Below are 15,263 nucleotides of genomic sequence, written 5' to 3' on the forward strand. Positions count from 1 at the left end.
GGATTTACTACAACATAAGAAAATATAAAGGCCAGCAGTTCCCGGATAGCTAGCGAGATCGAACATAACTAGTAATAATTGGGCAACTTATGGAAAATGGTATAGAAATTTCATTGTTTGCACTTACCTCCTAACATGCACATATATTGAATAATTTAAGGCATGTCCCCATTGTGTACATTATATACTTGACAGAAATCCTCATTCTCTTTAACTAGTGTGTTGTGCTGTAATGTGTACCATCTACAAGCTACTCACCAAGAAATTAACACCAACTCTCAAACCCATGACCCATTTTGCCTGGAATGCCAGAGGCTGGCAAATAAACTAACCATCCACAATTCTCACGAAACTCTTCAACATCCCACACAAAATGCAGCAGTTACGACAGTGGGTCATGACCACTTTCCAAGGGCAACTAAGGATGTGCTAAGGACCAAGTGCTGGCTTTGCCATGGACATCAACATCCCAGAAAAACAAATCCAGTGCCCACAACCAAGTCACTACGTGCAGACCTAACAAATCAAATTCTAATAGTTACATCTTCCAAGCAATACAGGAAAGATTACCAGCACTTTGGTGTAATTCTCAGCTCTATCCTCTTAAATCAGGAGTTTTATTGTTGTTTGGGGGCCGGGGAAAGAAAGGAAGGGAGTAGGGCAGGGTGAAGACAGCTTTGTGTTTTGCAGTCTTTTAAAAAAGACTTGGAACAAATTTTGCAGGTATAGGGGCTCAAGAGATGCATTTTACCAAAATATTTTTCAAACATAGTAAAATGCAATTGTGGCCTTGCTGTGTAACTTTAAGAGCACAGGAAACAAAAATAAAATCCAATTAATGGGAGAGCTTTTAGCTCAACAGCAATAAATTCCATGCTAAAGTCAGAAGCTGAAAAGTTTGAAACCCAGTACAAGCCACCACCCATAAATGGAGATTAGAATATGGTTTTTAAATAACACATCCACCTTCAGCAGGGCATGCAAGTTTAACAAGAGTGATCGATGGTTTGATAATCTAATTTCCGAGTTAGAAAGATCTATCCTAGATGAAGTACAGATTGAAAACTGGTGCTGGAAAATTACAGGGACATAAGGTAAAACTTATTAGCTTAAGCTCTAGCTGAACTATGACCCAGGCCAAATCCAACGAGGTCGGCAATGAGAAATCACTCCAGACATTCTTTCCGAGCAAATCTTAAGAGATGTGTGTCCAGATCTAACACAATGGAAGGAATCAAAATGTATTTTGAAAATGAATGTTTTGTGAATTTAATCACGTAACTGGAAGACTTGCAGGTCTTTGTTGAGATGCATCAACACTGAACAACGCAGCTCAATCCATTCTTATTACAAAATGTTACAATGGAATATCAGGCCACACAGAATAATTTCAAAGTTTATTTTCTCTAAAACAGGTTAGCCTGCACTCCAAAGGAAAACAGTGTAAGCAAGCCAACTTTCTGCCTGTTCCAATTTTTGTCCAGCTTTCAAAGCACGTGTATGGACGACAAGGAATGCTTCATGGATAAACCAACTAATTTACAAAAGAAATCACAACTACATATTAATCCAGTCTACAATAGTCCAAAATTTTTTTTTTTTTTTTAAAAACACAAAATAGGAATCAGGTAATTTTTCCACATTTCCTTTTAGTGACTATTACCATAGGTTTTAAATACAGCAACACTTGTTCATGCAACACTTGTGCTCTAAGGATGAAGGCACAGTATTTCCTACAATGAGCCATTTTACTAAGAGGGGAAGCATTTTAACAACTGATCACTGGACCAAATTTAATAGAGTGAACCTGGTTAAGGCACCATCTACCTTCCAGATATTTTTTAAATTGTTAATTGTGTATTGTTAGTACACAACTCTCCTGAAACTCTTTTTAAAGTGGCTCAGATGGTTCATGGCTACTTTATCTAATTTTTAAAAAATGAACCTAAAAATATCAAACATGTCAAGGGTAATTTTACATTTGTTAGTTGACCTACACACACTTCTATCAATGACCCCTTTAGCAGAAAATAAGCACCAAAACTAGTCACAACCAAAATATTTTAATTAGGAAAAATTACAGGAAAATGAAACAAATTTTCATAAACAGCATTTACCCCCCAAAGGTTCTGTGCTATATTCTACACAGGAACTAACTAAAAATAGCTAAAATAAATCAAAAGTAGCCATCAATTAATAGGTGCATGTCATTTGATTATCTTAGTCAACTTCATTTATCTAAGTTATGACTAATATTGATAGGCTCCACAATACTGCAGGAGGTTAAAGTTTCCTGGATTTAAATTATGGCAACTTTTCAGTTTATTAAGCAGCAGAGCATGTACAGGTTCTATTTTCTCCTCTGCAAAATCTGTGCACGTGAGCAGCTTACTACCATTACAATTGTTAAGTTATTACTATATTCGTGATTTCTATGGAAAGCAACTCACAGCATTTATTTAACTGTTGCAATTGGTGAGGAACAATTCATAACTACAATTACATAAGTTTTATAAACATTAAAAAAATAGAATAGCCAAGGTGGAAATAAAACAAGCAAAATACTTATGCTGCAAGATTCAATCCAAATTGCTACAGATAAATTATACAATGCACTGCTGCTAAATTGGTTAAGTTCTCCAGTGTATGTTAAATATTAATAAAAACAAACTCATTTTGGTGTTTTTCTGGGTTTATTCATTAGCCGCTTGAAGGCAATCAAGTTTGCATGCGTTCACATACAACATCACGCCCATACACTACTCTCTTCCACACATAACTCCATGACGAGGAGTTTATTTTCATGAGTGAATACAGAGCCCAAGATTTCAAGTAATGAACCTGGCTCCACAGCACTGAGTCCAGACATTCATACAGTGGGTCCATTCACACAGTGCTTCATAGCAAGGCCTTGACTCGGTCTTCTGACTTGGTCGATGTCCCTTTCTTGGTTTGTGAAGTTTGAAGTATCTTAGGTGCTTCATTCTTCTAATTAGTTTAGATAACTGAATTTGATCTTGGTTTAGTTATTTTGTAGACATTGACCTCTCTTTGACTTTTAGCCCCCTTTCTTTAAACAACCTAAATAGCATTCACTGTGAAATTTTATAACATTTTACCACTCTCACGCGCACTCGCACCCACTCGCCAGCTTGACTTCATTTGGGCTTTTCTCGGATACCAAACGCAATCTGCAAAACAGCTCTCCGATTTAATGCAGCAGTGGACCCCATATGAGCCAAGCATGATCGATTAAACCTTCCTTTAGTGCTGCATTATTTCACTTGCTCCAGGAATTATGCCTTTCTAGAATTGGAAGCCTTCTGCTGGAACATTGGTGGATGAATTGAACCCAAATGTCCCACCTTGAATTGCTTCAGGAACCAAGGCAGGATCTTCATCAATCTTAAAAGGAAAGGAGAAAAATAAACTGAGACATTGGTGGAAAAAAACTCTATCTATAGTTTTGGTGGTGGGAGATGAAACTGCGAACAAGCTTGAAGCTAAAGAACACAGCAATGAATACTCTGCATGAATGCATCTGCCAATTATTTATTAGCATTAAGATCAACATACCCTCACCAGAATTAACCAAATAAAATTAATGAGATGCAGATTTCTCAAAAGAAACAGATTTCCTAGAGCAAAAGAGCTCAAAATAAATACAATTCATCACATCTCAGGAAATGCATGTATCCCAGAGAGGCAAGACCCTTGAGATTTAAATATTGAGATCATAATGAAAGACAGACATATCAGTGGATTATAGCCCTTATAGCCCAGTGTGATGAGATTCAAAAATGAAAGGTGACACAGCAAGTAGGGAATTAGGAAATCCACTCTAATTTCAATTCCACAGAATGTGAAGCAATTACCCACAGTAAACTTGATCAAAGTTTGAGAATATTTGCAGGGAAACCATTCAGATGACAACATCTGTGCCTGCTATTTGAAGCAGCTCTCCAATCTGTCAGTTTGCTGTTCTGATACAGAGTACTCAAGTATCATTTAAATTACTTTTCAAAATTACCAGTCTGGTTCCACCTAGGGGGTGGAAAACAACCACAGGGAAAATGTGCAATCTCCACAGAGATAGCACCCAAGGTCTCTGGAGCTACAAGGCACCAGCACTCATCACTGCACCTCTGTGCCACCCAAAAGTCTCCAATGAGCACAAGGAATTATTTTAAACCTTTCATGCTAGGAACCATTCTTTTGAGACCTACATCTCATTAATTTTATCTTGGTTAATTCTGAGGTATGTTGATCCTGTGACTCCAATGAATATTTAGTAAATACAATCACTCAGAATACTTGCCATTCTGGCAAAGCATTTCAGATCACAATTCACTGTTGAAAACATCTATAGCCTTTAGTTCTTTTGCCAATTACCATAAGTTTGACCCTTCGGTACCAAAGCTGTCACCTGTGGAAAGCCCTCAAATTTCAACAATTTTTTTTTAAACCTTCCCTTCCACTGAGAACTAAACAGTTCTCAACCCTTATCATTCTAGTACCCTTCCACAGCCTGTCCAAACACCTTAATATTCTCCCTAATATGTGGGGATCGAAATTAAACATGGCAACATGGTGTGGTTGTTGGCTTGGGAATCACTAGCAAAAAGCCTTGACAAGTTTTTTTGACAAGTTTCACACAAGAGCTATGTTACACAGTTGAAGGAGAGTATGAGTATTTAAGGTGCATGCATGGTCTAGCCCAGGGTAATGAGCTTTGAGCATTGTTGAGACTCTACAATGACCATGGGGCAGCAGTGACAGTTGCTGCCTCACAGCTCTAAAGACCCTGTTTTAATTCTGACTTTGGATACTGTTTCTGCCATTTGCATTTTCTTCCCATGATGGTGTGGGCTTCGCATGTGTTCTGCTTTCCTTCCACCTGCCGAGATAGAAACATAGAAAAAACCTACAGCACAATTCAGGCCCTTTGGCCCACAAAGCTGTGCAGAACATGTCCCTACCCTAGAAATTACTAGGCTTACCCATAGCCACCGTTGCTGACAGCACATTCCACACACTCACCAGAGTAAAAAAACTTACCCCTGACATCTCCTCTATACCTACTCCCCAGCATCTTAAACCTATGTCCTCTTGTGGCCACCATTTCAGTCCTGGGGAAAAGCCTCTGACTATCCACCCGATCAATGCCTCTCATCATCTTATATACCTCTATCAGGTCCCCCCTCGTCCTCCTTCACTCCAAGGAGAAAAGGCCGAGTTCCCTCAACCTGCTTTCATAAGGCATGCTCTGCATTCCAGGTAGCATCCTTGTAAATCTCCTCTGCACCCTTTCTATGGTTTCCACATCCTTCCTGTAGTGAGGCAACCAGAACTGAGCACAGCACTCCAAGTGGGGTCTGACCAGGGTCCTATATAGCTGCAACAATACCTCCCGGCTCCTAAATTCAATTCCACGATTGATGAAGGACAATACACCATATGCCTTCTTAACTGTGCTGGCTGACTGATTTATTGCCTACTATTAATTGCTCAGTGTAGGTGGGTGGCAGGAACTGATGGCAATACGAGAAGATGGGATCAGTGTAGATCAGCATTTGATAGCCTGTGCAAATCACTGAACACCAAACTTCTACAGATGTACTGTTGAAAGTATCCTGACTGGTTGCATTATGGTCTGGTATGGTAATTCAAATACACAGGAATGCAAGAAGATGGAGAGTAGTGGACTCAACCCAATACATAATGGGCACATCGATCACCACCACTGGAAATGATTACATGAGGCCCTTCAGGGCAGCAACATCCAAAGATCCCCACCATATAAACCATGCTGTCTTCTTGCAGCTACCATCAAGCAGGAGGTACAGACACCTGAAGTCCCACACTACCAGGTTCAAGAACAGTTACTTCCCTTCAACCATTCAGTTCTTGATCAGAATAACACTGACCACTGTGGACTACAATGGACTTTTTTTTGTTCTAATTGTGTTCTCTCATAATTTACGGTTTTCTTGAGAATATTGCATCTCAAATGCTATGTGCCTGTGATGTTGATGCAAGCAAGTTTTTCATTGCATTTGTACATGTGCATGTGACAATAAAATTGACAAATGCAGTGGGCCATATGACAATGACTCCAACATATTCCACCATCTACAAGGCATAATTCTGGAAAGGCTTAACAATGTCAGTCACCTGCTGTATCAAACCCAACTCTGTAGCCAGAATATACGGGTACCTGCTCCAGTTAATTTTCCAAGTTCACTGTAATGCCCATGCTGTTACTGGCAGGCAATTGGATAATGATAATATCAAGGGGTGATGGTTCTATTAAAAGATGGTCTTTGCCTGACAAGTGGTAAATTTAATTTTTCCCCAAAAACACGCCCAACCTTGGATGCTGTCCAGGTATTACTACACACTGGCGTGGACTAAGTTATCTGACGAACAGCAATCAGCAAGCATCCACACTTCAGATATCACAATGAAGGGAAATCATTGATAAAGTTTGCATTTACATGTTCTCCCCTTGATCTTATGTGCTTCACTAGTTCCTCCACTTCCCTCTCACCTGCACTAGTTGGGAGATTAATTGCCTACTGTTAATTGCTCATAGTGTAGGTAGGTGGCTGTGTAGCTGTTTCTGCCCATTGTTGTCATAAGGAGAATGCCCAAATGGCAGAGATTTGCGATTCCCTGAATACTGATAAAGAGTGGGAATTCCAGGTGATTTTCCCCTCAAACCGTTTAGGCACTCAGAGAAATGAAGCATTCCTACCAGACTAAAATCAGTTAATTCAAACTTAAAACTTTATGGATCAGTATGTTACTATTACTCAGGGACCATTGAGAGTGTTGAAGGAGAGCACAGATTATAATTTTACTTTTAAATCTCAATTTTCCCACAAATGGAGTGAAAATGATATCCATGGTATTGCAATTCGAGGGGATGCAAAGATTATACTTTGATAACGTTATCTACTGCTGGGTACGCTTAACAGCCACATGGTTTCAACTGCACCTTGAGGTATTTTAATAAATGATATGTAGAAGATCACCAATTAAAATATTGTTCAATAAAATTTGAATCTCCAGTGCAAATAATTCTTTTGGAATTGAAGTGCACAGTAATCAGTGGAATCTATAACATTCAATTCTGTTGAATTCTGCAGACTGAATATCATGCCTGTCTATTATTGCAAAACATTTCCTCAGTTACAAATTCCTTTGCCATGTATTTCAAGGTTTTAAAGCAAGGGATATGTAACAAATAAATATACAATTCAGAGCTGGATAGCATTTTGTAACACCAAACACATTGAAACGGTAAAACTGCACAGGATTATCAATGGACTTTGTAATGCTGGAAATGAGAGATTTGTGTTCCAGAGAAGAATGATCCTAAAATTCATCAGAAGTGATGCATTTTTACTGGCATTACTGTGGACCACCTGGAATTTGGTAGATTTGTGAACAGGGCAAAAGTTTGGCAGAACAGAAATATATAAAAGGCACTTGGTTCAAAGGCTTCTATCAATGAAGGAAAGAACTAAACATCATGCAGGTGGCACTCTAGCTTGTGGTCCCCAACTCACATGGGACATTTGCAAATATTACATTTGGGATACAGCAATTCCTCTCCTAAGAGAGATGTCTAACACAAATATATTTTCAAAATGATTCAATTTAGAATGCTGATGAAAACATTGAGCACTTCAAGTTTCATTCAAAATGAAATGATCCATCTCCTTGGCATTCACCTTCCAACCCCAAACACAATTTTTGAAATTAGTCAATTTCTTTTTCCATACAATTCTAAATGCCAGACCATATCAAAAAGATGCATTGAAGTAGAATTCAAGTAAAAATAGTAAATCATGACAAAACACTCAACATTATAAATACTGATAAAAAGTATAAAATCTTAGGGAAATAGATTTGTAGACTATTCATATTTAGTGTTCCTTCAACTTACATCATCTGTTGAGAAATACTGATCAATGATCTCATATGCCAATTTATAGATGTCCTCGTTTTCATGGTGTTGTAACTGTTCAATCTTTTCTAAACCTGAAAAAAAAAATTGAAAATAGTTACATTTGCAATTTTGACCAGTTACTGAATATTATAGAAGGCAATTTTATGATTGCCTCTCTCAAAGGATAGCAGCTACAGGATTTAAATTTTAGGAATACACAGACATGCAGCATATAATAAACAAAGTACAGATGACAGGCTACACACCAATATCCAGAAATTTCATGCAGATACCACCTCATTTATAATTACCACTTATATGCCAATCTTATGAAGCCAACAATATCAAATGCAACAAATAACTTCACTGTTTGTAAAGCATTCTGGTTGTCTCAAGACTGCAAAAGACATTTAAAAATTCCAAGGCTTTCAATGGGTTAGAAAATGCAAGTTTCCAGCCTTTCTTCAATCCAGAGCACAGTCTCAACTGACACTACAACACTGCATTGTTGAAGCTCCTATTTTTGAAGAACACGTGAAGGCCTGGTTGTCCTCTTACATTGTCCAAATTAGAGAGTGGCTTTAGAAAAAGCTTCTGCTATCCTAGATAACATTTATTCAACCTCCAATATCACCATAACAGATTATCTGATTATTTATCTCTGCTGTTGGATGAACCTTTGACAAATTCACTGCCACATTTCCCTGTGACCACTCAAAAAATTGGATGCAATGCACCTTAAAGCTGCTCTGCAACCTTTATAAATCCATATGCTTTTAACTGCAATATTTCTTTTACCCATAATCCATTAAATGACATGGTATCTATTTACTCCAATTAACCGGTACTTTACTTAATTGCTGAGTTAATCCATATATTTCCACTACTCTGAAGCAAACAACAAATCTCTAGCACTTGTCCAACATTAATCTTTTACTTATTGAAGATTAAACCAAATAAACATGCACAACTTTCATGCCCAACGAAAACCAGCACTCAAAATGATTTTTCCTCATCATGCTGTCCATAACTGATCATGTTACCATCCATAGATGCTTAGTTCTCTAGTTTGCAAATGGACTTTGCTGTTGAATTTCCCCATACCTTCCTTCCATTCTATAAATCAGACTTTTCTGTCAACAATGCAAGATGGAATTATATTCAGGAATCTGAACTCCAGAGGCAAGATAACAATGGACGAAATTAACAGCAATACTCAGCACGGCATTTTTAAATAGGTTCAAGTACTTCAGCAAAGCTATTCTATTGCAGACACCAACTGGAAGGGAACCTCAGAGGATAGAGACAGTTGTCATATTTTAGCTTCACAGCACCACTAATCTATACTTCAGTCTTAAATAATAATGCATATTCGTTAAAAACATATAACAGTATTTCCACACAAGTTTCTCTTCCTATTATCAGGATGAATTTGAGCCTTCAATTGCTATTAACACAAAGAAACCATTTTAAGGCATTAACTAAATACAAACTAAAAGCAGGTGTTTCAAAATTATCTAGTACAGTTTAGAACCATCTACAAATGGCTACAAGCCCTGCATCTCATTTAGTACAGCTAATTAATGTAAAACAGGATTTAAAAGTCTTGTATTTAGAATTTGAAATATAACATGCGCTTTGTTTGAAACAAACATGTCAAACAACAGCAAATTGTGTCAAAGGTGAGGTTATTGACACGATGTGCAATTTAATGAGATATGGAACTGCTGAAATATCACCACTACAGGAATAGAATACACAAGATGAAATCTATCAAATAATATAGACAGCCCACATATTCTGATTAGCTTTTGTCATTGAGACAAATCAGTTCCATCAGCTGCTAATTCGTCAGGGGGTACTTTTTTTTAAAAAAATCAACACAAGAATACACTTCCCCCTCAATGTGTTTCCCATCTGCCCTAACACAACATGACTGATTGAAAAAACTGAGGAAAATCTTGATGTATTCTCAATTTACACTTGTGTAGCAGACTTGATTACTTTTACAGAGGATTATGTTCTTACCACCACATTCTTCAATCAGACTAGCTATTGTTTCTGCCTCATCATCTGCCATCTTGAGGATATTACTTAACCCATCCAATACCACTTGTACCACCTGCGAGTCTTTCACTGTTAACAGGTTACAGAATGGAGGGACTACTTTTTGTTGGATCAGGTATGCAACCTAATGGAAAATAACTTAGTTAGTTTCACATCATGCATCTTTTGCAAAGCAGCAATGACAAAACATTTACAAATTCCAATGAAATTACAAACTAAAACCTTTTCCAAAGAGACACAAGACTATAAATAATTAACTTACTATGCTTTCCTGACAATCATTTGTTTTATTTGAACTCAAGTAGCTTTACCCACCTGTTCTTTCCTGCCACTAATAGTTAGATTACTTATTGCCCAAGCAGCTTCTTTCTGAGTACCAAAGTCACCCTAGGGAGGAAAAGAAAACATTCTAAAATTGAGTCCACAGTGGAACAATGCAACACAACTGATAACTTTCCAGAAACCCTGGGATTATTTTATAATCCTATGGATAGAGGAATACTGTTCACTAGTACTGTGAAGAAATTAATCTACAATTATGACTTCAGTAATATTGCACTACACTCCACAAATTTTGGACATCTGATCCACCTTTCATTGAATTGCTTTTAAGATGAAAGTGACTGATATTCCCTTTGTAAACTAAATTGAAAAGGTATATCCACAATTCAATAAAAATTAAACTTTATATAGTTTGAAGTGTCAACATTAAAAATGCAAAATAAATGGAATAAGAAAAATCAAGTGTACCCCCTCACCTTATCCAAGAGGTGTATAATCATAGGAACAAGATTTGCATCTATCACCGCTTGTACTTGCTGCTGGTTCCCAGCGGTGATGTTAGATAAGAACCAGACTGCCTCCTGTATTAATTGGTTGGTAGAAGGGAAGTTAAGTTTCAGTACATTGAATATTTACTTCCAAATAACATTCAGTAATTCTCTCACTTTGAAATGTGTATACATTTTAAAAAACACTAAATGAATCACTACTGAAGATATCATTGCACATAGTACCTGCAAATTACCAAAAACCAATGCAGTATGCATACTTTCAAGGTCCTAGCAAATTTTTTTTTAAAAACTCTGTTGGATCAGTTCACAGGGACAAATTATTATCACCCTGTCAAAAATTCTGGCATACCCAAGCTGGCAAATGGACTGTTTGAGGCTTTAATCATTGGCAAGATCACACCAGTAAAGCCCCTTAAATGGAATGTGATTGCCTTCAGATGCACTTCAGTTTCAGCACTGATGTCCACAAATGAAATCAGATCCATAGTGCCAGCCAACACAGAGCCACGCTACTGCACCCTCTCCACCCCCCCCCCCCACCCCATGCACACACACACACACACTTAAAATTACAGCATTTTTCCCATTAGTGTATTATAGGATTACCCTGGGCATTTTACAGAAAATTTCAATTTTCATGTTACATAAACATTATTGTCAAATATTAGTACCTTACCATTAACAGATACCCGTATTAAAAGCATTCTAGCCCTGATACAGACACACAATGCCAGTAATTAGTAGTTCATCATTTCCAACAGAACCTCTAAATGTTATCAAAGATGATCTATTAAACTAAGGAACAAAATCCATAGGAACATTACCTTTTATAGGCAGAGAGTAATATTATTCTTACCTTATTGATTTTTTCTTTAGGATGCGTCAGCAATCCTGGGAAATGAGAAAGAGCTTCGCAGTTGAGGACTACTTGTGTCTGCTCATCAGTACCAGTTACGATATTTCCCACGGCTCGCAAAGCTGCAGTCTAGGCAAATATTAGTATTTTGTTAAATTACAAAATGCCTACAATGTTATCTTGCTGTTTGTTTTCTTTAATACCAAATAGCATATTTTGAAACATTGTAAAATTTCTCTTGGCAAGTTCTAGATGGGTGCAAACAAATTTATGTTTACTAAAAATAGTACCTAACTATGAAGCAAATAGTTTAAATTCAATGCAACTTTATCTTATCAATAATACTCAACTTAATAACTACAGGGTGTACAGCTGATTATATTGAGTTTATATTGACTGCATGTCTTGGCACAAGATAAACACCAATTTTATCTGGTCAGGTAAAACTTCCGCCGCCCCCCACCCCCCGAAAAAGAACAATTTGTACATTGCACCAGTTGTATTCAAATTCCACAACTAACTCTAATATTAAACTTCCCACAAATCAGTACAATGAAACAGGATCCTTGATCATAATTCATGACTAATGCAAGAATTGTCAAGAACCATTCAACTGACTGAGCATTAGTCTTACTTTTAAAATCGGCTGGCTTATTCTGCCTCAGTACGCAAGACCTATGACCAGTTGCCAACTAAAGTCACATGGCTGTCTCACATTCAGTTGTAATTTCTTAAATTTAGATTAATTATGACATGAAAAACAAAATATTGCTGGGTAATGAACAGTGCATTATTTTATTACAGGTGCCTTTGTACCCAACAATTTGAACAAAATTTGAACAGCCTTTCAGATATACAGTGGCATGCAAAAGTTTGAGCACCCCGGTCAAAATTTCAGTTACTGTGAATAGCTAAGCGAGTAAAAGATGACCTGATTTCCAAAAGGCATACAGTTAAAGATGACACATTTCTTTAATATCTTAAGCAAGATTACCTTTTTATTTCCATCTTTTACAGTTTCAAAATAACAAAAAAAAAAGAGGGCCCGAAGCAAAAGTTTGGGCACCCTGCATGGTCAGAACTTAGTAACACCCCCTTTGGCAAGTATCACAGCTTGTAAACACTTTCTGTAGCCAGCTAAGAGTCTTTCAATTCTTGTTTGGGGGATTTTCATCCATTCTTCCTTGCAAAAGGCTTCTAGTTCTGTGAGATTCTTGAGCCGTCTTGCATGCACTGCTCTTTTGAGGTCTATCCACAGATTTTCAATGCTGTTTAGGTCGGGGGACTGAGAGGGCCATGGCAAAACCTTCAGCTTGTGCCTCAAGGTAGTCCATTGTGGATTTTGAGGTGTGTTTAGGATCATTATCCTGTTGTAGAAGCCGTCCTCTTTTCATCTTCAGCTTTTTATTTACAGACGGTGTGATGTTTGCTTCCAGAATTTGCTGATATTTAATTGAATTCATTCTTCCCTCTACCAGTGAAATGTTCCCCATGCCATTGGCTGCAACACAAGCCCAAAGCACGATCAATCCACCCCTGCGCTGAACAGCTGGAGAGGTGTTCTTTTCATGAAATTCTGCACCCTTTTTTCTCCAAACATACCTTTGCTCACTGCAGCCAAAAAGTTCTATTTTAACTTCAGCAATCCACAGGACGTGTTTCCAAAATGCATCAGGCTTGTTTAGATGTTCCTTTGCAAACTTCTGATGCTGAATTTTGTGGTGAGGACGCAGGAAAGGTTTTCTTCTGGTGACTCTTCCATGAAGGTCATTTGTGCAGGTGTCGCTGCACAGTAGAACAGTGCCCCACCACTCCAGAGTCTGCTAAATCTTCCTGAAGGTCTTTTACAGTCAAACAGGGGTTTTGATTTGCCTTTCTAGCAATCTTACAAGCAGTTCTCAGAAAGTTTTCTTGGTCTTCTAGACCTCCACCATTCCTGTTAACTGCCATTTCTGAATTACATTACGAACTGAGGAAATGGCTACCTGAAAACGCTTTGCTATCTTCTTATAGCCTTTTGCTGCTTTGTGGGCATCATTTATTTTAATCTTCAGAGTGCTAGGCAGCTGCTTAGAGGAGCCCATGGCTGCTGATTGTTGGGACAAGGTTTGAGGAGTCAGGGTATTTATAAAGCTTTGAAATTTGCATCACCTGGCCTTTCCTAACGATGACTGTGAACAAGCCATAGCCCTAACAAGCTAATGAAGGTCTGAGACCTTGCTAAAAGTTATGAACGCTCAAGTCTCTTGGGGTGCCCAAACTTTTGCATGGTGTTCCTTTCCTTTTTTCACTCTAAAATTGTACAAAACTAAAATAATACACTAATCTTGCTTAAAATGTTGAAAAGAATGTTTCATTTTTAACTTTATGACTTTTGGAGATCAGTTCATCTTCTACTCAGAGTAACAAATTTTGACCGGGGTGCCCAAACTTTTGCATGCCACTGTAATCAGTAGAACCTCATTGTTCCAACCTGTGGCTTATTTTATGCAAATAAGACATTTCAATCACTGTAAAGGACAGCACAAAATGATGGGCAACCTCCCTTACACTTAAAATTCTGCAATCTTCAGTGCCACATTTTCCAATTCCACCTAGATTTGTTTAGGTCTGACAGGAAGTCGCATGAAGTTTCCCCGAGAGAAGCCACCAAAACAACTCTGCCATTCCAAGCACTGACCAAATATTAATGTGCAAGAACATGGTCCAAAATTTAAATGGTCCACTTCATTTCATAACATTAAATGTTAATCTCTCTAAAGTTTCGATACTTAAATCTCAAATTTTCAAGTTCTTATAGTGTTATTAATTTAGAACTAAGAGATCTGAAGTACAAATTAATTATTCAGTAATCTTACCTGAACTTTGACCTCCTGATGGCTGAGAAGGGGCACCAAATGAGGCACAATCCCTGAATCTATAACCATCTGGATTTGCTCATTTCCTGCATCTGTTAGGTAGGACAGTGCCCAAACAGTGTCTACTAAAATCTAAAGTTAACAACAAACATTGAAATATACAAACAACGAGAGTTACAACCAAAACCTCTCAATTTACATCAAAATTTAAAGAAAAGTGTGCCGAACACCCAATAAATCACCCTACCTGCATAATTTTAACCTTCACATACCAAATATTTAATGCAGAATTCATTAACAGAAATACAATCCCTTTTCATACTGTTTACTTGCATCATTTGTCCCCAAACATCAAGCTTTAGTCACAGTTTAACAATTTTTCCATTATAAATTACATTAAAATGCCAATTTCTTCATGAAAATATTAGTTTACAAATAGCAGGTATCTCATGTTTTGTTCATTCAAAAAAAGACAATGATAATAGCTTACAAGACAAAATGTTTAAAAGTGAAACCAAGCAGACAAGGGGGAGGAATGGGAAATGGGAAGGGCTAGCAGATATGTTGGAGAGATGTGAGGGGTGCAAGAGGGAAAAGAGATGTTACGGGGTGGTAGGGTCAGGGAGGGCAGAGAGCAAAAGAGATTGATAAATAAGTGGAGATGGGAAACAAAAAGGAAGAAATCTTAATCCTCCAATTTGATCTGAACTTTCTATCTAGGACTGTAGGAA

General features: G+C 37.6%; 1 protein-coding gene across 1 annotated transcript in view; it reads right to left on the reverse strand.

Annotated features, from left to right (window-relative positions):
* Positions 1–1,385: 1,385 nt before the first annotated feature.
* kpna4 (karyopherin alpha 4 (importin alpha 3)) overlaps positions 1,386–15,263 on the reverse strand; it is a 30,879-nt gene continuing 17,001 nt past the window's right edge. The window contains exons 11-17 of the mRNA XM_052017239.1: positions 14,533–14,664; positions 11,675–11,803; positions 10,783–10,887; positions 10,340–10,411; positions 9,986–10,148; positions 7,955–8,049; positions 1,386–3,405 (exon numbers count right to left, since the gene is read on the reverse strand). Coding sequence (XP_051873199.1) covers positions 3,307–3,405; positions 7,955–8,049; positions 9,986–10,148; positions 10,340–10,411; positions 10,783–10,887; positions 11,675–11,803; positions 14,533–14,664 — 795 coding nt within the window. The 3' untranslated portion in view covers positions 1,386–3,306. The remainder of the gene's footprint in view (positions 3,406–7,954; positions 8,050–9,985; positions 10,149–10,339; positions 10,412–10,782; positions 10,888–11,674; positions 11,804–14,532; positions 14,665–15,263) is intronic.

This window comes from Pristis pectinata, chromosome 6, assembly GCF_009764475.1.
Source record: "Pristis pectinata isolate sPriPec2 chromosome 6, sPriPec2.1.pri, whole genome shotgun sequence".
In the NCBI taxonomy this organism is placed as follows: domain Eukaryota; kingdom Metazoa; phylum Chordata; class Chondrichthyes; order Rhinopristiformes; family Pristidae; genus Pristis; species Pristis pectinata.